This window comes from Echiichthys vipera (genome assembly GCF_963691815.1).
Source record: "Echiichthys vipera genome assembly, chromosome: 12".
NCBI classification, from domain to species: Eukaryota; Metazoa; Chordata; class Actinopteri; order Perciformes; family Trachinidae; genus Echiichthys; species Echiichthys vipera.
The window spans coordinates 18546334-18571397 of NC_139837.1; the positions used below are offsets into that span (position 1 = coordinate 18546334).

The window sequence follows — 25064 nt, forward strand, 5'->3', positions numbered from 1 at the left end:
CTTATTTCACCATTTGATATGCTTAATAGGTGGAAAAATATGAGTTTTTCCAGCTGATATCTGCCCATTCTCATTTGCTATGCTTCCTCGTGGAAGTCTTTGTGTAATCATTTCAACCTGATAGGAAAAAAGCCAACCGAGTGCCTTTAAAAGATTATGAAGCAGTTCACATGTTGGAAATGTTTGTTTTCACTCTCCTTTTTTTTGTTATCCTGACATGAACTGACATTCTGGATGGCGCAAAATATCTTTGGCTGTACAAATAAATAAAGGTTCAAACTTCAAAGCATGTTTTTTTAGGCCTAACGTTGGGAAGAAACAGTTCTGTCACACAAGATCAAATAAACTATTGTTTAGTATAAAAAGGAAGATAGTTGCATGTGGCGTGTCAGGTAATGTGCAGATGTTCTGAGGAATGAAATAATCAACAGCAAGAGACAAAAATGACTGGGAAGTTGAAACAAACGCTACATTTTCAGTAGTTTTATTGAAAAATGCCTCTTCTGTTCCAGAAATAAATAAGAAAATAAGGGTGTGTGGAATTCACAAAATGTGCAGTTAAAACATGAGAAAAGCAATTCTATGTCCATAGTCTTGCAACCAAATGCAAACTGCATAGCTAGAAAACAACTACATCCTGACTTAGAAATCCTCAGTAAATATACAACACAAACATGCAATTCCACCTTTGGTAACAAAACAAAATAAAAATAAAAAAGTCAGATTATCATTTGGTTGAAAGGCCTAGCAAAACATCACAATCAAAAAATCTTTTGGGATCAAATAAATTGTCGTTGGAGAATCTGAAACAGCTTTACATACTGAAGTTTGACAAAAACAACATGGAGAGTCTGAAAGTGTTCAAAAACATACATACTGTACTTGCTTCGACATACTTTCTGCTGGTTTTCACATGATTAGTGCATTACACATTGGAGTCCAATAAACACTTGCAGTTATATTACAAGCAGACACATAACGGGGACACTTAGCAAGCACACAGGTTTGTAATGAACGTAGGTTTCTATTCATCTTGCTAAACTTTCTCATGTCAAAAAAATATATATGTTCAATATAACCAGGGGTTTCAAACCCATATAGGTACTAGTTTTTGTTTGTAAAAATCCCACATACATGATCATGGAAGTTATTTCAATATTAAACTTTCTGAGAACTCTTTTTGCAGCTATGATGCTAGTGTTTCTGTATTGTCCTGTGGTAGTGATCTCTTTCCTCGTTGGTTTCGCGAGTAACCGGGTGATTGTATTGCCTCAAACTCTCCAGCTGGCTCCACAGGTAAAGACTGTACCTCAGGTTCAGGCTGGTAGTTGTTGGCTAGAAAAATATTTGGGACGGCCAATCAAAAAAAAGAACTCCTTCTACAACTTTTCACATGCACAATTTAAATTATATTGCACGTGTCAGACTATTGTTTTCTAAAGTACCATAAAAGCAAAATAAAATAAAAACATTCCAAAGGCTGTGATGACATTTACAATAAAATCCATCAAGTTTTTGGATAATAAGACGTAGTAAAATATCCAGCTTATACTACAAAGAACACATGGAAATGGCAGGAGAAGAACATTTTGCACTGATTTGGCTGATGTACACAAGGAGCATGATGATTCAAAGTACAAATGGAACATGCTTCAGTCTGGACCAGAGCTGTCTAAGTCACTTACAGTAAGGCGTAAACAGAGGTTATGTTGGTAGTAAGTAAGCAGAGGGTTATGAGGCACAAGCTCAATACAGATGTTAACTTGATTTTTAGTAAACATGTCCTGATTCATACAATCATTTACAAGGCACAGAAATTAGTTTTATTTACACATATCACCTCTACATTAACATTGCTTTCAGTTATGAAATCCTCTTTGTTAGTAGTTGTTTTGGGTGGTATTTGTGCATGCTCCTTCCTTCGTAGAAATGTCTGTTTTTTTCCCCCAGCGGTTTATGGTTCAAGATGCAAACAGGCCAGCAGGTTGCCATCACTGTAGCTTGTAGCTGTGAGGTGATGTTAGTGCCAGTCCGCTCCGTTCTGGTTTTTTGGCTTTGTAATGTTTGTGTTTAGTGTTCAAGAATTATGTCCATGGTGATTATCCTTACATGCCCCATAGCAAATGGGCAAACATCTCAGAAACAGGACTTCAAAGTGTAAGCGGCACAGGTGACTTAGAATGTTTACTATGCCAAACCTGCAAATAGGTCAAAGAGGGTGTGAGTTTTTTCTGTGGAACAAAGTTATAAGCATCTTATTTGATTTTATGTAAGTCATCATACCCTAGGAGCTAGAATGCTTAACATGCCAGTTTTAAAATCGTACATCAAATGTATGGAGGTATTGGGATATAGTATGGGCTCCTTACTGACCATTCGCTAAACCCCTCCCCCAAACAGATTGCCTAATCCCAGTGTAGCAATAGCAACTAATCATGGCAGGCCTGTCGAGCTTGGGACCTGTCCACATTTAATCTATTTCTAAACCAAAAATTTTGCTTTAATGTAAGATGCAAATGTTAGTATGCTTAGCCAACTACGGCAGCTAGCTAACCAGTTTAGAAGCTCTGTATTACAGGGTTCTCATTTTCAACTGACTCATGAAGCTATTAGCTTATTGGCTATTTAGATAAAATCTGCTTGTAACAGTTGTCATCACCGTCAGAAAAATGAATCGTCTCAGGCTGAAAATGAGAAGCTTTCCTTTGTCTACTTCTGTCTGAAATCAAACACCTATTTTTAAAAAAAATGTAAGTTATCAATTCAAACGCCTTTATTTTCCATGCGAGAATGACGCAGCAACTGTAACTGAGGCAGGGCTCTGCAAACGGTCAGGTAAACTGCTTATTGAAATAAGTTTCAACAGCTTTCTGTAACCAATACTCTGGAATACTTACATTCATATCTCCATACATTATCATAGAAAAAAGTAGTGCACTGAGTTGCAAATGTAATTAGTCTGCATACACTTAGTCTTTTATATTATGTAGTACCATGCAGAACCTATACAGCATGAATTGTACCTGTGTATCCTTGTCCATGTCCATTGTAAGGAATGCCAACACACTGAGAGGAATCGCAGTATCCAGGGGGTCCTGGTGGTCCCCTCACCCCTGAAGTACCCTGGCGACCTGGAGGGCCACGAGGCCCAGCGGAGCCAGAAGTACCTGGGGGTCCCGTTCTTGACTCTCCTGGTGGCCCTGCAGAGAGGAGACAGAAGGTGAGTGAGGCCCATCTGAAAAGGCTCCGGAGCTCAGCACAAAAACCCACATCACCCGTAAATCTTCAGTGGAAATGGTAAAGGAAACGCAGAACTGCAGCACTGTAATTTGAATTTTTCAATGGCTCAATTAAAAAGCTTGACCACGAAAGAAAAAAGTTTGGGGCTGTGTGGAGTTACCCCCCGCCCCGGCCCCGTCTGTCTAGACTGTAAAAACTCTGCATGGAATTTTCCCCCTCTCTTTTTCTCTTCCTTAAGTGAGCCCATGTGTTCACAATGAAGCTACCAAAGAAAATTCATTCAACAACAATCAGATTCTCCCACGTGCATGTATGTACATTAAACACACACACACACACACACACACACACACACACACACAGACACACACACACACACACACACACACACACACACACACAAAAGGGTGTTCACATATCAGTGTATGGTGTCGTTAGGTCGACATTAATAGAAGTTTGCTTTTGTTTAGCAATATCTTCATGAGGGAAAGGAAATCACCTTAAGTGGTGAGGTTTTTAGAGAAAACATATTTGATATGCAACTGAAAGATGGGTGTGTCCTTTTTAAAATTAGCCTTTTTTAACAATTGTTTATGAAACAGCATTATTTCCTTGACTGACGACTGACTGAAGCTTGTCTAAAGTCCAGACACAGAAATTCTCTCTTTAATGATGAACATAAATACCTTCCATTTACTTTAGAATATTTCAAATGTGCACAGGGTTTGGAGAAGCTTAGGATATTCAGGACACAAATCCTTAAGAAAGGAAAGATATATACTGTAGATAAATTTTGGTATTCTGGTTGGAATGTGTCATTTTAATTGGACTAACGGGAGAAGTGTGTTCCACCAGAAGGTGAAAAGCTGTCACTGCAACTGTATTTTAGTGTTAAGATAACGTTGTAAGAGAGTAGTGGGAGACCGGCAGACTGTCTTTTGACCAGTGTTCAGAAAACGGGATCGATTGTGGTGCCCTGCCTCATTGTGATGGGAGAGTGAACAAGTATGGATATTTCAATCAAGAAATTCAGAACCATTTGCGTTACCTTGGGGACCATTTGCACCTCTTTGTCCTCTGATACCAGTTCCTGGAGATCCTCTCTCTCCCTTCTCTCCTGGCAAACCTACATGAACACAGAAAACAGAAAAAAATCACCTTTACGCCAATGAAGCATATTTTCCGAAAAATAACAAATACTTGGAAATGAGTACAAATCTAAATGACATGTATGAAACACAAGTTTCAGGATCAAATAATATTTTGCAATGCTCACTCGAATCATGTGATTCCACTAATCATAACATTAATATAGCAGCAAACAGATATGTTCTATGTAAAGATAATGTGGAGTCCTGATGAGCACAGAAGACAGCACGCCCCGGAGAGTGTGACTGTGTATAACTAATGCTCTGTTAGAACTGTATTTGTTAGCACTGTTAGCAATCACCTTATTTTCCAACCTCTCCCTCCCTTCGCTGATCACTCTGGTCTGTATAAGCATAGACTTCCAAAGAAGCCGAGCTCGGATGGTGTGGAATGCAGACGCTCAGCAATTCTAGCGGAAGCACCACTGTCATTGTTACGGCTCAGCCACCTCCATGTTTTCTTGTTACATCAGAGAAAACATGGCCCAGAGTCTGAATGGATATCAAACTCTGCTGAGCGCAGTGGGGAATCACCTTTGAATTAATTAATTGCTCACCATTTGCTATTATTTCCCTGCCTGCTGCTATCTAAAAACTACCAAACCTTCAGAAAAAACAAAGCGATAAAGTACCTCTTTCCCCTTGATTTCCAGGTAAACCTGGGTTTCCAGGGAAACCAGTTCGACCACTTTGTCCAGGCTCTCCGCGAGATCCCTGGTTGCCAGGAGGGCCGGGAGGACCGACTGGTCCTGGAGTGTTGCTACGATGCCCAGAAGGAATCTGGTTGAGCATCATGTCAATTCTGCTCATCTGACCTGCATGAGAAGAACAAAATGTTGTATTTGACTTCTGCTTTAACAACTTTAAAATCCCCTTAAGATGAAGAAAAGTTTTGCTCACTGTTCACAAGCTGCTCACAAACTTGTCTGGCAATAGAACGCATCATGTGCTGGGACGCAAAGTCTCCCTAGAACACAAAGACATTTTTATGAAGAGATGGCATTGCTTCTCTCATTGGTGATGTATGATAACTGGTATATGGTTATTTCATAAAACATAATACACACCCTCTCTCCTTTCTCTCCTTTAAGGCCAACAGATCCCTGTTAACGAGAAGGACAGTTTTAAAACAAGCAACAACCCTTTTCTTGACCTCTCCTAAACATTATCATGCATACATTATTTCTGTCTTGTTATTGAGTACATACTGGGTTTCCTGTGTCTCCTGGTTTGCCTGGTTTTCCAGTAATTCCTGGTACACCTGGATTTCCAGGGCTTCCCTGAAAAGAGAAGAAAAAACACAGAAAGAGTTGTTTATTTTAAATTACTGCACTGTAAACATAATTGCAACGTTTAACCCCTGCTCCCTGTTAACGGTTGTATAACAAGCTATAAGTTGAGATCCATTCTTTGACATCTGCAGTGGGGGGGGGGGGGGGGGCATGTGGCACAAGCTGCCAAGAACACTCAGTAGATGGAAACACGCACATGCCCAACAGTCAGCCGGGCACACACACATACATATGCACACCAGCCACCAGCCACTGCTAGTGGGGAGCAATCAGGATGGTAAAGTGCGTGTGAATTCTGTACTGGCATGTTGCCTATTGGCATGATGGCTGTATTAAGTAGAGTCAGACCTCCCCAAACCACAGATGAAGAAAATGAGATGCATGCACCATCCTAACAGTAACAATGGAGGAACCTACAGACTACAGTCTCCTTTTTTTATGTGCTGTTCCAGCAGAGTGCAACTGTGGAGCCAGAGGAGTAATTGTTGCAGATATACCAGGAAATAAAACACGCTCCAGGGAATATTTATTTGGCTCTTTTCTGCACAACACAAAAACATAGAGACAAACAAACACACACACACACACACACACTCACCATGGGCCCTGATGGGCCTCTGGGTCCAGATGGTCCCTCCTTTCCTGGTGGCCCCTATGTAGAAACAACATATAATCACACATGGGTTACAACACACTGGGGACCCTATTCATGCAATACATCAGTGTCATGACTTTATACTGGTTTCAACCTTCAGTCTGTCTTTTTAAATCATATTTATTATTACTTAGTGGCTCAATTATTCTGACTGACGCAAGTGAGAACATGCAGCGAGACTGCAAAAATGACACGCCAGTATTTCTGTATACGCTGAGCTAAGTAGGTGATCACATGCAAAACATGTGCTTAACTAAGTGTTGGATCCATGCGTATGCTTTGAACACAGTGTGTACACTAAACAGGTCAGGAGGTAGATCTTACCCGCGCTCCGCTTGGTCCAACGGGGCCCAGAGGACCACGTTGCCCGGAAGGACCCTGGGAAAAAAAAGCAGACACACTTAATCAAATGCTAATGATCAGGAAAAACGCATTTATACAGCTCCCTGATGCCTCTGTTGAATTTACAGGATGGATTTACAAAAAAAAATGTTTCTATAGCCAAAGACAATATATCACCATGTTACTAAAAAACTGGAACAATAACCCTCTTGTCTGTTAACACAGGATGTCTACTAGAAATGTGAATAGTCAGTGCTGTTATAATAAGTTTTAATGTGTAAAGACAATGCTGCCAATAAGCTCTGAAGATGATCAAATAAGACTTTCTCCCATGTCTGAATTTGCTTATTCAGGCCAGAATAACCAGTGATGATGTCGTCTCCCGTTCAATGGTGGGAGTTGGTTGAATGACCTCAGCTGGAAGAATGAACGCTTGCTCGGCCAAGAAATGGCTATGAAAGGCCATCCCACTCAAAAATGCCCTTCCACCAAAAAAAAAATTCCCATGTAATGTCAAATTAGCTTAAATTGAAATCTGCTTCTGACTTGATAAAGCAGCGAGATATCAATAACCTCAAATAACTTTGAACGCTGAATGTTATGGATTGGTTATGGATTGGTCGACTGTAAGATGCTATAAGGTCTTTACCAAGTCACGATGGTCTTCAATTACAAGGCTGGGGAATAACATGTTCCATTCCCCATTTCCCCTTTGGTAACATGAGTCTGCGCTCCATAATTTAACTGCATCACTGGCCTTCTACTGTTTGTCAATCAACAGGCTGAGTAGGTCTCCCTGAGGATGGCATGGTAAACCTCCCACTCTTCAGTGTGGTTTCAATCTCAGCATGTGGACCAGATCCAGGCTTCAGTAGCAACGTTGCTCTCTATGGATACTCTCCCATTTCCTGTTCATAAACCACACAATGAGAGGGGGCGTAGTACTTACTTGCAGGCCAGGCAAGCCCGGATCTCCAGAATCTCCCTTTGGTCCCGGGCGACCCTGAAAGGTGGAGGAGGAAGAAAAGAAAGGTTTGATTTTGGTCTGTGATTGTGATTGACTAAATGTTTTGACAAGAACATCTGCAGGTAAGGAATTAAAGTAGCAGTCTAGCTGGACAGAAGTAGAGGGGAGTGTAATGTGATTTTAACAGTTGTAAATCCCACTCACTGGTGGATCGAAGACACATAAACTTCACTTTTATATCAGCATGAGCACCAATCATTAGTGATTTTCTCTGTCATACACATTAAACTCAATCACTCTTTTTTTCCCTAGGTGGACTTTTGTAGTGTAACTTACAGGTTCTCCGGGTAGAGATAGTCCATTAGGGCCCTGTGGACCCGGTGGTCCCATTGCACCTGGGAGTCCTAACTCACCGCGTGGACCCATTGGACCCTACAGCATTGCCCAGAGAAAAAGTAAAGATGTATCATAGCCACACTTACATAGGGCAGCACCAATCAGACTTTTTATTGTACAAATATAGAAAATAAACACCAACACTGACAATGGGCATTTAAGGTATTTGACATGGCCCCCCTTTAAATTCCTAATAATAGATAACTGAATTCAGATGTGTGCAACTTGCTTTGTCTGATGGTGCAAGCCAATGTAGGGCTGCAGCAGAGCAGTAAATAGGTTGTGAAATACGTACAATGGCAGTGAGAAGCATCTGATTTTAGCATTATCTATAATGTCAGCAAGCTTCATTGGATATACACTGGTTCAATTTATTAACTTACAGTAAAAGGAGTTACAAATTCAAAGCCTGTATAAAATTATAATCTATCGTGTGCTCAAAGTGGTGTAAGGCATCACTCACAGGGTTACCGGTTTGCCCTCTATCTCCTCGTGGTCCCTTAGATCCTGGACTGCCCTGAAAAAGCAAGAAGCCACAAACCCACGGTGAGTGTAACAACAGGAAAATAATTCAAAATCTCCAAAAACCCAAGCCCTACCATAATCCTCACAGGGGCTAAGTAAGGTTACCAAGCACATATATTCCAGGCGTCTCATCCAAGACTTTTTTTTACTGTTGTTTTTCCAACAGGAATTTATCTTTTGACACTTCTTCCTGAGTCCACATTTCATTGCATGCCACTGGCCTCATCCTCATCTGCTCTTTCCAAAGAAAAAACAAATACCACTCCTGATGCGAAGGACATCCGCAGTCTACTCAAACTGTATAGCAGGAAAATGTCAAATAGCTCATTATAGCAGTGCACAGTCATTATAATACAAGCAGAGAATCGTATGGCTTTATCATCACCATCATCATCATCATCATCATCATCATCATCACATCAAAGCAGACAGAGGCAGAAAAGTGAAAATAGAGAACAGAAGACAAGAGTTTCTTCTCATTTCTCTAGTTTGTGCCTCCTTGTCTCCTCTCTCCTCTCTCCTCTCTCCTCCTGTCTGTGACCCCAAAATCAATCTCTGTTTGCCATCTTGAAGGATGTCTCAATTCCTAAAATGAATCTTGAGGAGAGAGGAGGCTTGCCAGAGGTGCTATTATTAAAGATGCACAAGTTGCTTTATAATGAGTACTCAGAAGAAATGGTTTTGCTAAATGCCTGTTGCCTCCACTCCTCTCTCCATCTCTTCCTTGCCTCCTCAGCTCGCATCTCTTGGGGGAGGGACTAAGATGCAAAGAAATGAGGCGGGGAAAGGAATCGAGGATGTGCAAACTGAGAAATGAGAAGAGATGATCGTGTGAGTATCTTTACCGAAGGTCCAGGAGGCCCCTGAGGGCCAATGCTGTCCTGTGTGCATGTGCAAGAGTGGGGAAGGGACGGACACTTGGCCTCATCTCTCTGTAAAGGGAGACAGAAGATGAAGAAATCACAAAAAAGACATAATTGCACACATCCACCTCATTAAAATATCCCTACAGTCCATTTCACACCCACTCACAGATAATTGAAACCATGTCTTGGCAATAAGAATACAAGGGGCAAAGGCAGTGAGGGGCTTTAAGACCAGATTCTCACTGACAGCTGCAAACTGAGTCCTTGTCATAATGGGTTATATAACACTGCAATCATTGATCTGATGTATTACAGTAATATCTGATGCAAATTATAGATGAATGACTCATAATTGGATTAATGTGCACGCATCCGGTATTTACCACACTGATTCAAAAATAAATGTGATTTATCATCCATGCTCTTTGAGCACTTTTTCCATCTAATTGGGAGATCATACTGGCAACAGTGCGATTAGCACAATTACACAGGACACAGGGTTCTATTCAGTTCAGCTGAAGCACTCTCTTTTTAAACGGTAATCCAGTTATAAGCCTTGCATTTAGCCTGAGTACATACCAGAATACACAACCCTCTCAGAAGGTATGCATGCATACAGTATATACAGTAAATACAATGGTTCTTCTACTACTGATTCTGAGAACCAACAAAGTATCTGATTCTAGGTCTTTTTAGCCACAAACACAATTAGTCCTACATGAACATCAAAACATGTAAAAGAAATCTAGCAAAATATTCCTCTAGCTACAAATTGCCTTTTGAATGATTCTTAAATGACACTTGTTCTTACTGTGGCGGGCAGGTCGCAGCATCTGTCTCGGCTGATCCAACTCAAGCTGCAGATAATATCGAACATCTGGAGCTGGAACTAAACAACAGAAGAGGGAAAACATTGAGTGGTGTTAAAAATGGCTCCCATTCTTGATGAAAATGCATACTGTTGAAAACAATGAAACTCTCAGAGAAATAGATAGATGCAGGCTTTCATCCTTCCAGCTGTCACTGGGAGTAGTTAAAACTTAATTGTGGATCTACGCGGGAGGATTTGGATATTAATTCTTTGGAAAGTCGTAAGATGCTCTTCCAAACGTACTTTTCCAAACATTTTTCACAAGTTTCTTTTTTCGCTTACTGTCGCAGACTGCCTCTTTCCGCCTCCAGACTTGACCAACTTGCCAAGCACTTCATAGCCGTCCAGTGTGATGTTGTTGGCCTCCTTGATGGGCTTCTCTGCCACCTCCTGGCAGTCCAAGTTGAGCTTCACTTTCTCTGGAGAGATGCTGATGTGGAGCTGCAGGAGGGAGAGGATGGAGAGAGGGCACAATTAACAAAACATTCTTGTCTTCTCAATACTTCCCAGTTGCCAGTTTTGTTGCAACACAATTACTTGGCAAAGATTACTAAGAACACTGGAGCATTTGAAAGGCAGAGTTTGGCATTAATTTCTATTTGGAAAGGGCATGATTGCTATTTTCAAAGAGAAGGGAAATTATTTCAGAAAGTGCAACGGTAAGGCCAGGAACAACTTAACTGATCCTTTTAAACCATGTTGTCTGAAGCTTATAAAGATGCTGGTAATATATTCTACATAACTGGTAGATTGAGCGAATTGTTTAGTCTGAATTGTTTAGTCTTTGCAGAGCCATGCTGATTATAGATTTGGATATTGCCCCAGAGTGGTTACTGATTTGGCATAGGACTGCTACTTGATGCCTCCACAGATGAATGGACCATTAAAAAAGTAATGAACAACAATTGGCTTTTCTATGCAGCTTTAAAGCTGTAGTTAGTGATTGTATAACAACACAGAATGAAAGAGTGCCAAATTTTGGAAGTTTCCTGTCCAGAGAACCCTGCTCCACATCTTGAAGCAATATCACTTGTGGTGTGCCATCAAACGTCCTACACTTTCCATACTTTCCCCTCACTGTTGCAAATTTTCCCCTACTCAACAGTGAGACAAGCTTTCTTTATGTCAGGAAAAGCAAGCTACCATTTCTTTCTACAAAACCATACCAACCACAGACTAGGCCATAGCTCTTGGCAACCAATCACAACATTACAGATGACTTCCTTGGCAACAGAACAAACTATCTGGTGGACCACAAAGGGAGAGGGGTGTCGTTTATCCCGGGGTCCTGGCATGGACATATTATACCATGATGCTACTGAGGGCTTACCAAAACAGCTCTGGATGATATACTGGGATTGCAAATAACGAGCATGTCTATTACCTCACTGACCAATAAGTAAACACAATCAAAACACTGTAGTTATTGGAAAATAAGGCCTCAGAAAAACTAGCTTTCTAGTAACCACTGTTCTCTCAGCTGATGGCATTTGCTGCTAAGTGATCTGGTCCCACTGCAGTGAAGTGTTGACAGATGAACAATTTTCTTTCATCAATTGTTAACACAGAAGGTTTCACTGTGCTTTGCTGTGTCGACACTCAGTCAGAGTCCATATGTTAAGGTTTCAGGCTGACACTGTCCACGCTCCAATACACTTGACATATTTCCATGATTAACTTCAAATTAGATTTTATTATTCTTGGCTCTGTCCTGACTGTCCCTTCGTTTTCATAATCCTGAACCTTGATTTCATGCATGCACTAATAATAAGGTTTGAGTCTTCTTTATAAAAATGTATCCAAGATTAGGTCAGCTTTCATTGAGAGTAAAGGGAAATACATAATCAGTATCAATCTCTATTAGGTCTGTCTTTCAATGCAAACAGTGCTGTGACTGATCACGAAATCCCCACTTGGGCTGCTCATTTCCATTGTGTCATTGTAGAGCTAAAGCTCCCAAGTCTGATCTGACACCTGCAAACAGACAAGGCACTGAAGAATTCTTTAATAAAATAAGTTAATAAATTTACAATTTCCTGTATTTCTAGAGTGGCTTTAGGAATCAGGAAGTCTACTTTTCCGGCTAACAGAAAGAAATCGTCACAAATGAAGAGGAAAATTAGAGCAGTCAATGGACTATTTGGCAAAACTTCCCTCTCATACACTTTATGCATATATTGGCACAACCTCCCCAACAAAGTCCCTGAAAGGAAAGTTTTATAGACTGAGATTAAGACTTCTTAAAACCACAATAAGGTTGCTTTATTCTTTAACATGGAGCAAAACTACAGTGACTACACGCAATGTACACGCTGAAACTTCTACCTATGTAACTGAAGACATGACTAGTCACTGTGGCTTATGGAAAATGTCATCTTCACTTCAGTTAACAGCAAAGCTCCCTCAACGGACTCCCACCCTTCGAGTGTGGGAGGGGATTCCCCAGTGGGCCAGTGAGTGGCAAGCATCTGTTATAGTCATCTCTGAGAGCTTTCCCACATGTTCTATTAGCGGTAGACCACGACCTCTCTAGCCTGGGTTACTCTTTATTAACTAGCCTGAGGAAAAAGCCAAATCTGCAAGCACTCTCTGAACAAGCACAGTGGCATGAAAGTACATAAGTTCATCTGACGCTTTTCAAAGACAGAAACTGCTTTAAAAAAAATACAATGAATGAAATGAACTGCTAGCAAGCATCGCACAAATTTAGAATTTAGGGTTTTGTCAAAATTCAGTCAAAATCACCAACAGGAAAAGCCATGATTGAAGGATGTGCTGCTAGTACTATAAGAAGATGTACAATTGCGTAAAATGTCACCGGTTCCAGCTTCTCAAATGGGAATATTTTCCTGTTTCTTATATGATAATGTACCAAAAAACATCTTTGCACTGCATTTGAAGATGTCATCATAGACTTTTGGACTTTGGGAACATGGGCATTTCTTTTTTGCCATTTGCTCACATTTTATAGACTAAAGAATTGATCAATTAATGGAGGAAATAATATACAAAAATCAATAATGAAAATAATTATAAAGCTAAGTTAGTTAAGTTAAAGCTCTACTTTGTTACCTACCTACGTACCTAAAACTTAAAGGTCAAAATGCACCTTTAATAGATTTGTTTTGGTTTATCTCCACACAAGGACAATTAACCCAACTGCCATTTGTGACAACCCTTTGTCATTGGTCACTCTGGTTTCAGCAGAGACACTATCACTCTGTAATAGCCACGGACAAAGTGATGAGTAACCACTGACAACATGTAAACACACACTACCCCAGCTGTCGGCAGTAGCACTTACTCAGCAGACCAGTAAATAAGTAGCTAGGTAGACCGCTGCTGACTCGCCAGCTCATGGAACAACAACTACTGCACCACAAACTAGCCACCCAGTGTACATTCAGACTACAGTCTCCACCAAGGCCACAGACTGAAAGAACACACACACACACACACACACTCACACACACACACACACACACACACACACACACACACACACACACACACACACACACACACACACACACACACACACACACACACACACACACACACACACACACACACACACACACACACACACACACACACACACACACACACACACACACACACACACACACACACACACACACACACAAATCAGGCTGCTGTCCAACTAGACCAGCAGTGAGGTCATTTTATCTACCTCCTGACCCAACATTTACCAAGGTCCTGTTCATTCATGGAGTTACCCTACAATTAGTTGTGTGGATGCTAAATGGTTAAACTGAAGTACCATTTACTGTACGCTCTGATCTGTGGGCCAATGTATCGCTCTCATCAGTTCCTCAGTTCAAAAAATGTACTTTGTAATATCAGGAAGTGGGCGAACTTTGATGTTGGATAAGACCCTGGTACATTGAAAAGGGTCATTCAACTCGGAATTAGTGGGTGGTGGGGGGGAGGGAGGGACCTGTGTGTGCTTAATGTGGTCCACCCTGTCCTTGGGAACAAAGTCAAATGTATGTGCGTGACTTTCAGTACATTGAAACCAGTCGTTATTCCTCCACCAATGAATCTAGCATCTTAAGTCATTCAAGGTTGGTAAGAAAATATGCTGTCCTTTTTGTCTAAGCTCTACACTCTACTGTGGTGGAGCATAACAGAGGATGTTTTATATTTGTTGCTGGTTTGAGTTGTGTTTAAAGGCATCGACGCCTCTTTTTACCTCTTGCTGTGGCCGCAAGAGACTGCATACAAATGGTGTTTATCACAGTTGTAAGCTTGGCATGTGGGCCTAATGTAGTGGTTAAACCACTGAAAAGAAACAGAGTTTGCAAAACAATAACACCCTTGTGGGTGATTATTTCAAGTTAGATGAGAGTTTTGACAGATTGTTTAAAGAGTAGTTGATGTTAATGTATCTAATATGCACTCCCATAAGGGAGTTCTATCTTAATTCCTTCCATAAATGAAAGGGCCGCACACTGATATCATGGATTGGATTCAGAGACAAGATAATGGTTCATTGGGACAGTTGGAAACATCTGGATTCAAACTTCAAATCTATTGCTTACAATGCGTGCTATTATTGCTTCAGTGCCAAGTGTCCTTTAGCCACGTCTACCGCCTTATACCCTCCGTCATTAGAGCTTCTGCAAAAATTTAAAGGGGCACTCCACCAATTTTACTGATGAAGTTTGGTGTACTCGTCATGGAGAGTAATATAAAAACACAGTTTTTGTGGCTCTGGAGAAGCTTTGTCAAGTCTAAGAACATAACCCTGAGGATGTAATCAGGGTTATCAGACTGGGCTTAAGACTTTCAATTTATGGAACAGAAAGCTTGTATTACACAAGACGCGAGGGACTAAAGGTCAGGAAAGGTCTCGGCCTCAGTTACATCCATTTTGGAAGTTTCTGTATACTAAATCTTTGGAGAAAGTCTTTAAATAAATACCACGAGGTCTGCATATTTAGTGAAACATGAAGACTTTAGGATCTATTCTTGAAATGCCATATGGTATTTTAGAACCCAACTCCATCTGAACCCAAATTAAAATAGTTTCAGTCTCCTGACAGGTGCTACAGTTGGGAGCAGACTGGTTTGAAATTCACTTAACAACTACCAGGATAGTCTCCAGTCATCATGTGGTCCGACATCAATGGTTAACTGTAACTGTTTGCACATTATTCTGGGTCACTGAGGTATCAGAATGTCCCAACCTCTCTTTAAATTTATGTATAGGCTCCAACACCATTCATCATATTAACTGCCCATGGTCTTAAAAAAAACAAAGCTTAATGCCATATCATAAAAAAGGCCCAAAGACCATTTTGATAGCAGAACAACACTCTGAGATGGACAGCGGGGAAGTTTTGACAGGAAAAACGATACCGCTACATAGCATTGGTCGTTTGTCAGATCTTCACATTAAAAGGTCATTCATCCAACTTGAAGCATTAAAGTCACACTGAGACATATAAAAGTATTCAAAACCAATATATGTGAAAGGAAGTGAAAAGAATGAAAACAATATTCTGTATGTAAAAGGATCTGAAAAGGTGATCACAAAAGCGCCTCAGTCTGTCGTTTTAAAGCCAGACTTTAACAATATCACTATGTGGTGAGCACAGTACTTCCTCCCTTTAAGAATCATTCATTGTGTTTACCTTGTGGAAGCTCCCATGGAAAACCCGCTTCACTTGCTCCTCATTAAACGTGGCTTTCTGGATCTCTCCTCGGGTGTCCTTGTTGTAGAACGTGATTGTTTTGCTGGAAGCTGGAAAAAAGAGCCTTTGATGAATCCCTGACAGTTTGTTACGATACAGTGGCACGCAAAGCACAGACAGGACTATAAAGAACACATGGTTGTAGAGAGGAGAGAGGGATAAAGAGAAGGCTAGGAGGGATTAGGTCCACACTCATAATTATTTGCATGCATTTTATCATGTGTGCAAGCATACATTTCTAAAAGATACATATTTAGAAATGAAGGCTTTTCTATTAAAGAATAAACAAATCAAGCCAAAATCAGAATATAATTTAGAGCTGCGGTCATATTTAATATAATATGATTACACTGCCTTATTTTACCTATTAACTTGATTAAAATTAATTAGCTTTTGCTGTCTGTAAATTAGGTAAGAGAGAAAAAGAAAGCAGCTTAAGTTGTTAATAAAGAGTATACAGCTGTGTCTATGTTGGGTCAGGTACAGCAGATTCCCCATCCAGCTGAGGGCCACAACAGGATGGGAGGCTTACGGTTGACGGTGAGTCCGACCTCTGGGTTGTTGTTTTTGTCTGCAATCTGCCAGATATCAAAAGGTTCGGAGCCTGTGTCGGGCAGCAGGCGGAAGAGCAGGACAATGGTGTATGCTGGGGGAAGACCCTCTGGATGGACCTCCCTGTGAAAAAAACATAACTTGTGATGAATCATGATTCAGAGCTGTGCCCTCATCATATTACTGTAGCAGTCAGAATATCACGTTAGAAATGAATACCAAGATCACTGCTAAAGTGATACCGCATCCAGTCTGTCACATCGGCTGCAGAACCTGTAAAGGATTGCCAGTTTCCCCCCTGGCCTTGCAGAAATTGCTCACATATTGAAAGTATTTTCTGTCCCCTCTACTTTGCTGCAGTTCGAAGTGTTTCCATTTGTGTGCATTATGGAAATGGCTGTGTCCATGCACACAAAGTAAGCATCATTATAAACATATTAACAAAGTATGGTGAAAAGGTTCGGATACTCCCACAGTTCAGCAAATTGCATAACACCACTTAAACGAGGCCCAATAAAGGGACAAAGCTCTTGACCCAGGGGTGAAGTGGTTGCTCCCAGTATGACATCGGTGGGAGGAGGAACTTTTTAATTATACAACCCAATTTTGTTGTCCTGCTAGCACCTAATATTCCATAAGCTGCAACAATTAGACCTGTAGGCTCATTGCCTAAGGGCACTGGGGAAACCCCTATGACTACAGAGGCATCATTATGAATAATGACCATGGGCTGGGCAGGATTATAGTGCACAGGAGATAAGGCCAATAGGCTGGGAATATGCACATAGTGAGACTGACACCCTTTGCTTGATACACACGAATATTGTTTAGTCTTAGCTCTTACTTGGTGGGCTGGTTTAGGAAGGAATCCTTGTGCAGCCTGTAGGCGATGTAGCTGTTAAAGGAGCCCGTCTCCATGGACACACCGTTCATTCCAGCAAATGTCCGGTCTGTGATGTTGAAAGCCTCCAGCATCCTGAAGCCTGAATGGGGTAAAAAAAAGAAAAGACAGGAGACATGTTGAAAGCATGGAAATAGAAATAGTGATATCTTTTTATAGTGTAGTATAATAGCAAATGCCAACAAACTCTGGAGGGATTAGTTAATATGTGAGGTGTATGGTGATAATGTATGCTTACCAGGTGTTGTGAACCCATTGATGTAGATCAGAGGGCAAGCTGAAACGGGACGAAAAGTTATAAAGGGTTGAAAAAACAGATTAAGGCTTTAAGAAAGTGATTCATGTCTGTTTGTACATTTCCTGGCAGCAGATCAGCTGAAATGTGTGGCAATGAGTGAGCTTCTTGTTACCTCTGCAGGTGCACTATTCAACCACAATAGAAGTTACAAAAACAAAGTAAAAAAAGAATGTTTTCCTTTTGTGCAGAAATATCAAACTATAATAATGTTTTGTGATATAATAACTTCTGCCTTACTGGAAGTGGCTGTTTCACAGATGAAGGTGATCAGGTTGTCCTGGATCTTGTCAAAAGCGTCATAGTCGTCCACCACAAACACGTGTCTCTCACTGGGCTTGCTGCCTATAAGTCTCAACTCTGTCATGTCTACATCGGCCACTCCAACCACAAACACACTGTAGCCTGTGGGGGGAAACAAACATGAAGACCATTGTTGAACTTCCAGTAACAACAGGCGGTTTTATCTCTGCAGGGATTATAATAAGAGTTTAATAAGTCAGCCATAAAGCTGTGGTTCTGATAAAGGATCTCTGTTCTGATCGCAGTTTGGGAGCAAAAAGGAATATGGATGAGTATGGACAGTACATACAATGGGGATCAATGACTGACACTTCCACACATACCAGCGTGTTGCAGTTTTTCTGCACTCTTCTTGACGTCATCCTGGGAGCGTCCATCTGTCACCACCACCAGCACCTTAGGAACGTTTCTCCTCATGCCACTGTCTGAAGTGAACACCTTCTCATACACATGCTTCAGAGAAACACCTTGATGAAGGAGGACGAGAAGGGCAGAAGACAGAGAATGTGAAATCTGAAGAATCAGTCTTCTTTAGAAGTATTTGTTCACTAAGATGCCACTCAGTGGTGTACCCGTCTTGGTGTTGCCTCCTCTGTAGTGCACTTTCTGCAAAGCTGATATTACTATGCCCTTGTCATGGTAGGTGTTCAGCTTGAACTCAGTCTTGGCGTCATCACTGTACTGCACAAATGAAACCTGTTCAACGAGAACAAAAGTGTTAGGAGAGTGACAATGATTGATAATAAAAAACATTGCATGTGGTCAAATTTATTTATTTTTCTATACAGAGAAATAAACATTAAAGACAGCACCAAGGTCTATGCTGACCTGCATGCCACGAGGGCTGATGACATCAAAGGCTCCAGTCATGCTTTTGACAAACTTGATAACCTTATGGAAGCTATCATCTCCAATACTCCAGGATCCATCAATGAGGAAGACCAGGTCTGCTTTGGCACCTTTGCACACTGTGGCGCAGGTACAATGATGTTAATATAAAGCATAAACTCAACTTAACCATAACAATTAATATTTCAGCACAAAGCTCTCCTCACCATCTAGAGCAGGAGGGACTGTTGCTGGAGCAGGGGGGGTGGGGGGCTGGGTTGGCACCTCTGTTGGTTTGACCACTGCAAGAAAAAAACACAAGCACATAATTTAAAGTGACATACTACACTGTGGCTAGTGAGGGCATATTACGGTAGTATCACGCAAAATAAATAGGAGGTTCCAGTAGTTTTTACCTATGGGCTCAAGACTGTGAGAGACCTGTTCTCTCAGACATTAGCATTAAACTAGCATTGAGGATGTTATCTTACATGTCCTCTCCTTTACTTTGACTCCAGGCCCCTCCAGGTTAGGTGTTTGGACGAACACTGTGGCGTCATAGAGAGAGTCAGGGGTCAAGCCATCAAAGCAGTGGCTGCTCTCTGAGCCTCTGACAGTGATCTCCTGAGCTCCACTCTTAGAGGCTAGAGGAGAGGAAAGAAAAAAAGAAAAATCCAGATTAGGTAGATTCAGGTTGCTGAAATGTAACATATTTAAAGTCCACATCAACAAGGCCTTCTTTAGTGCGTAACTGAGTAAAGCACTTACGATCAATAGGATTGACTTTGAGTCTGTAGGAGGTGGCTGCTCTGTGAGGAGTCCATCGGATGCAGAAGGTCTCATAGGCAACATTGTAGGTGGTCAGGTCTGTCACATTCAGGTACACTAGAAGAAAGCATTATTCTTAGTACACAGTCTTTTAGAATAACACCTTTTGTCAGTTAGCGTGGGACCACACAAATCTGCTGAACTCATGTTTTATTTGCTCTGGGAGAAACACCTGGACCCCTCCCATTCAGACAGATTTCTAGCCGACTTGGCCCTGTGCAGACCAATCACAGCTGTTTAACTCATGTGGGACAGGTTTAAGAAAATTACTAAGAGAGGCACTGACTGGCATTCTCTGTCAAGCGCAACTTGCCAGGCTCACAAAACTCAGGTCAAACAATCAAACTAGGCAGTGCTGACCAAATAAGAATCAAGATTCCTTTTACTGTATGGCTTATTTCTCACCTTAAATGTTTCAGCTGTAATGTAATATGAGAATGGTTGTGACCTGACTGCCAACTTTTTTCCTGTTTCAAAACTAACCAAGTACCAACGCATGTGATGCCAGGCTAACTGTCTGTCAAAACTGAAATCATCTATTTACATTTGTGCAGATAAACCTGTCAACTTGTAAATATTAGCAACATCAGCTTACATGTGGTGCCTTGTCCAATGAGAGGCTCACTGAGGCCTGAGTCGTACTGTGCCAGCACCTTCACGTCATAGGTGGTTCCAGGTTTCAGATTATGCAGTTGGTGGGAGGTCACGTCTCCAGCAAACACCTCCAAGGACTCATCAGAGCCTGAAAGAAGAGAGTAATACAAACACTTTTTTTTAAAAAAGGAAGCCCCTCTGGTTTTATAAATGTTACTTGACAACTATTAAAACATGTATTTCTCTCACTAATTACTGAAGTTTTATCCCCATAACAACATGTCCATACCTTCAGGCTGGTAGATGAGCTTGTATCCATTTACCCTGGAGGGGGCTGGGTCCCAGGACACCCTGAAGCGGGTGTACCACTCATCAGAAACACGGAGGTTCCTGGGACCAAGCATACCCACTGTGGGAAACAAGATGGGACAGCACAGTCAACACAGGCTTCCTTTCATTGCAATGGGATGGAATTCAAGTGTTGTCAGCAGGATAATAACTGTAAAATAGATGATTGCTCATTATGGCTTTTGAATTATGGGTGAAATATATCCATGTGTGATCAATGGAAAGATAAATTCAACCACATCAGAGAAATTACAAAAAAAAAAAGTCTGCTTCATGGAAAGGAGTGGTATTATGATATGTTATAGGGCTTCTTTTGTTTGAAAGGCAAAATTAGGCAAGATACTAGCCAGCACTAGAGGCATGCAATCTCCCTCACTGGAGCACAGCCAGTTCATAATTATCTGGCAGAGGATCTTCGTGCATTTGGGCTTAAAGAAAAGTCAAGAATTTCACATACTGCGCTTTTTAAAATTTTTTTTTACAGTGGTTCAGGATCCCAATCAATGAACCAGTCTATTCAGATGTTCTGCTGTGGATTCTTCACTCTGGTGTGTGCAGCGCTGCATGATACCCTTAATATGTGTCTGTCAATGTGCTCGGTTTCATGTCCTTGAATGAACTCACCATCAGTTGAAACACACAGATTGCACTGATTAAATAGTTCATACCTGTGCGCCCATCTCCTTCCAGCTGTCCTCCTGCTCCATCAGCATAGATGGCAGTCACTTTGATATTATAAGGAGTGTCTGGATCCAGGTTCTGCAGGACCACATTGTTTCTGTTTCCTGGTACTACAGTCTATAGGACATAAGGCATATCATTTAACATAAAGAAAATAATTAATAAAATAACAAATCAAGAGCATATTAGGGATACATTTTGTATTAATATCTCAAATCGATGAGAGATGGTTTATCACTTAGGACATTGGGCAAAAACTGGATAATTGCCACTCTGGAGGGATACTTTATTAAACCATAAGCAACAGTTTGTATTATGTAGAATTATAAACATGCTTACAAATTCCTCAATGGGGTCTCCTGTTGTCGGGGCATAGGTGATGCGGTATTGTGTGACAGGACCTTCGGCATGTTCCCAGCTCACAGAGAGAGTACTGGTGGTGGGGTCATATACACGCATGTTCCTTGGACCACTGCGGGGCACTGAGTGAGTAAACATGCCAATAAAAAATATTGTTCCAAACATCTCTATATCTCTGAGGTGTCATCTTTGGGTGAACTAAAACCATGAGTCTAATTGTCGATCACTGAAATATCTGTACTAGATCTGCCCTTGCATGATACATGGGGTCCTCAAATTGTTTATTTCATACTCAAGGATGGTAACCTTTAAACACACTGGCCCGGGTTCTTACTTGTCTTTCCGGCATCACTGATGGCGGGTCCTTCGCCGTCGCTATACAGGGCAACCACTCCAACATTGTAGTCAGTGTCTGGGAGCAGCTGCTGCAGCAGGGCCGTGGTTGTGGTTCCTGGTACCACAATCTGCATAGAGACACAGAACATGTCAGGAACAGACACTTTTGAGGTTTCAGTGCAGCATGTATAGACTTAGTAAGTCCTTAACCAATCAGTAAAATCAGACAAACAAATACTTTTCCCCCTTTCTTCTGACAGCTGCTTGTGTTGTACATTCCCGCTAACATCTCCCTGTCAGCACTAAGTGAAAGGAAGAGCCAAATAATGCTTTGATGTTTGACAGCCAGCGCCGCTGTTTAACCCAGTACGTCAGTGACAACAGCTGATTACATAGGGGCTCCATCTTACTCTCTCTCTCTCTGTCTGTAGGTCAGTTAGTTGGACAGAGTAAGGTCAGCGCCTCAAGGGCTGGTGATAATTTCTGTGAGTGGGGAATGGGGGAGGAATAAACATTTGTGCTTACAATGGAAAGGGAGAAAGTGTGTGGTGAAGGGGGTTGCGTGAGAGAGAAAACACCATGTGAATGTTTGACCAACAAATGGGTTTGGTGAATCTACTTACTATTGTTTTTTGTGGTACATTTGATACAATGAAATAATAATGCCCTGTTGTCTACAGATAGCTCCCACCTGTCACTGTCAACAATTTACTGATGCTTGAGACTATCAGCTGGTGTTAAATATGATGGCTGCAGCTGAAAAAGGCTGCATAACCGCACATCATTGGCTCTTGCCATGGAAAAGGCCTGATCCTGCCATAAATGTGAACCTCTATCAATAAAGTTGAATATGCCCCATTCTTCAAAGACCATGTTATAAGAGATCCATTGAAAAAAAAAAAAACTTTTCAATGGTACAATGTTTCTGGCAGCTGTCAAAATGACACTTAAAAAGTTACTTTTGGATTCTTTCAGCAAACCAGAAATCCTGAAGATGTGGGCACACTGGTGCCAGATGCCACATATCGTGTCAAGAACGGGACTTGCATTTTAATGAACGCAGTCTTGGTTCAAATCTTTAGTGGTGCGTAAAAGAGAAGAATTCAGCTGGAAGTAACTACACATGCATGCAAACACACTCACATAAACCGTTTGGTGAACAGACTAATGGATGAGGCTTCATTCTTGATCGCATATGGTAAACTGTAAATGCTGGTCAAATATTTTTAATTGGGTGTTGCTTGGGCAACATGTGCTCACACATCAACCAGGGTGTGCTCTAATTCTCCTCTTTCAAAATAAACCCTCAGTGTTTGTGTGTGTATAATGAATGATTCAAGGCCATTAGCAAAAAATGATGGGCTGTGATCAGACGGTAAAAGAGTAGTTGTACTTATGGGTGCCGTTGTGAACCTATGTAAATATTCTTTCTTTTTACGCACATGTTATCCGACACTTCTTCCCACACAGTGGATGGAAACTCACCGACTCAGAGGGCGCGGCGCCAGTCAGAGGAGCATAGACCACCCGGTACTGCTGGACAGGACCTGTGGCAGCCTCCCAGCGGACATTCAGAGTGTTGGTAGTGGGGTTGAAAACCTGGATGTTCCTGACGGGGCTACGCTCCACTGTCGAGCCAGGAATGGAGGTTGGTAAGACGTTGGTTGAAGGTTAGAGGTAGAGACAGATATATGTAAGTGAAGGGTTAGGGTGAGGATCAAGGTAAGGTAAAGCCAAAACAGCAGACAAAGCGGAAAGAAAATTCATGAGAGGAAGGTTAGACAAAGGAAAGAGTGATGGCAGTGAGGTTACAGGCCAGCAACTCAAGTTGTTTGTAAAGATTGGGAAGATAGATTGAGAGAGGGGATGAGATCAGGCAGAGGAGACAAAAACATAAATCGTTTAGGTCAGGTACTCATAAGTGGGAATGGACAGAGGTCAGAAAATTAGATGCTAGAACCACCAATTACACAAGAACACCCATTATATTACTAAACAAACAGTATGATCCTGTTTGTTCCTGTTTGACTTTACATAGTTTCATGGGAGTTATTTCAGACATTTTTTAAGTACACCTTTGTGAATCTGCTAACTATTGGTGTTGTTATTCCAACGTGGTCCCATTTAACACAACATGGTCTAGACTAGTTTTGTGGACAGCCAGACAGGTCCAATGACTACATGAGAACATTTCAATGAAATGGGAACAATACTGGCCAGTAACCAACAGAGGCAAGTTTAAGACATTATTTAACTATACTGCTATCAACAGGACGCTTCCTGTCAGTGCCCTGAAGGTTGATGAAAAGGGTATACAAGGCGCATGTGCAGCCCCGTGTGAAGCTGGCCTTCCAGCCAAAGCAGATGTTTAGAGGCTTTGTGCCGCTCCTCATTATAACCCCATAAATGCAGGGGGAAAAAACACAGTGGGTAAAACACAGTGAGTGTGCTTCCGTACTTTAAAGTTACACAAACCAAAGCCTGTTTGCCTAGAAAGCTGCTTTGAATTCTAAAGCACAATTAACAGACCTTGCAAAGTTAGAAAAGTGAGGAGCAGGTTCTTGTTAGATGAAAAGGGGAGGGGGAAAAATGAGGCACTGAAGTTTGAATGGAGTTGACAATATATACACAGAGGCAACAAAGTTACAAGATTAGTGGTTTTGCTTAGAAGCAGTTTGATCGGATATACTGTACATACTGTAAGAGTTTGGTTAACATGTCTTGGGGAAAAAAAGCCACAGAACATGAAGGACCATTGCTAAAGAAGGGAAAACGGGGGTAACAGTAGCAGGCATGGAGCATGACCTTAGCCAAGTAAGTTGAGAGCCATAAAACATATAATGCTCTCCATTCACTTCTAACCAGCCCCCCCCCCCCCTCTATTTTTTTTCCCAAAGGAGAGCCAATTACTCAATATAACCCCTCCCCCATTCCCCAGCCCCACCATTATCCTAACCACTGCCCTTCATTCCAACCTATAAATGGACAATATTACGGTAAAGGGAGAGGATACACC

At 41.4% G+C, this 25064-nt stretch overlaps 1 protein-coding gene across 3 annotated transcripts in view; it reads right to left on the reverse strand.

The window, feature by feature from the left end:
* Nucleotides 1–468: 468 nt before the first annotated feature.
* col12a1a (collagen, type XII, alpha 1a) overlaps nucleotides 469–25064 on the reverse strand; it is a 55423-nt gene continuing 30827 nt past the window's right edge. For 2 of the 3 annotated variants that reach the window (XM_083924822.1, XM_083924821.1), the window contains 32 exons: nucleotides 23534–23676; nucleotides 22047–22176; nucleotides 21692–21834; nucleotides 21340–21469; nucleotides 20613–20732; nucleotides 20325–20471; nucleotides 19670–19786; nucleotides 19393–19545; nucleotides 19129–19203; nucleotides 18902–19041; nucleotides 18646–18769; nucleotides 18397–18540; nucleotides 18011–18175; nucleotides 17714–17752; nucleotides 17419–17557; nucleotides 16555–16697; nucleotides 15963–16072; nucleotides 10585–10743; nucleotides 10243–10320; nucleotides 9411–9497; nucleotides 8504–8557; nucleotides 7981–8076; nucleotides 7627–7680; nucleotides 6660–6713; nucleotides 6279–6332; nucleotides 5597–5668; nucleotides 5456–5491; nucleotides 5289–5355; nucleotides 5021–5203; nucleotides 4289–4366; nucleotides 3024–3200; nucleotides 469–1335 (listed from right to left, as the gene is read on the reverse strand). In XM_083924822.1, coding sequence (XP_083780948.1) covers nucleotides 1187–1335; nucleotides 3024–3200; nucleotides 4289–4366; nucleotides 5021–5203; nucleotides 5289–5355; nucleotides 5456–5491; nucleotides 5597–5668; nucleotides 6279–6332; nucleotides 6660–6713; nucleotides 7627–7680; nucleotides 7981–8076; nucleotides 8504–8557; nucleotides 9411–9497; nucleotides 10243–10320; nucleotides 10585–10743; nucleotides 15963–16072; nucleotides 16555–16697; nucleotides 17419–17557; nucleotides 17714–17752; nucleotides 18011–18175; nucleotides 18397–18540; nucleotides 18646–18769; nucleotides 18902–19041; nucleotides 19129–19203; nucleotides 19393–19545; nucleotides 19670–19786; nucleotides 20325–20471; nucleotides 20613–20732; nucleotides 21340–21469; nucleotides 21692–21834; nucleotides 22047–22176; nucleotides 23534–23676 — 3560 coding nt within the window. In that variant the 3' untranslated portion in view covers nucleotides 469–1186. Of the gene's footprint in view, nucleotides 2199–3023; nucleotides 3201–4288; nucleotides 4367–5020; nucleotides 5204–5288; nucleotides 5356–5455; nucleotides 5492–5596; nucleotides 5669–6278; nucleotides 6333–6659; nucleotides 6714–7626; nucleotides 7681–7980; nucleotides 8077–8503; nucleotides 8558–9410; nucleotides 9498–10242; nucleotides 10321–10584; nucleotides 10744–15962; nucleotides 16073–16554; nucleotides 16698–17418; nucleotides 17558–17713; nucleotides 17753–18010; nucleotides 18176–18396; nucleotides 18541–18645; nucleotides 18770–18901; nucleotides 19042–19128; nucleotides 19204–19392; nucleotides 19546–19669; nucleotides 19787–20324; nucleotides 20472–20612; nucleotides 20733–21339; nucleotides 21470–21691; nucleotides 21835–22046; nucleotides 22177–23533; nucleotides 23677–25064 lie in introns of all 3 variants that reach the window. The other variant, XM_083924823.1, reaches the window with a different exon arrangement.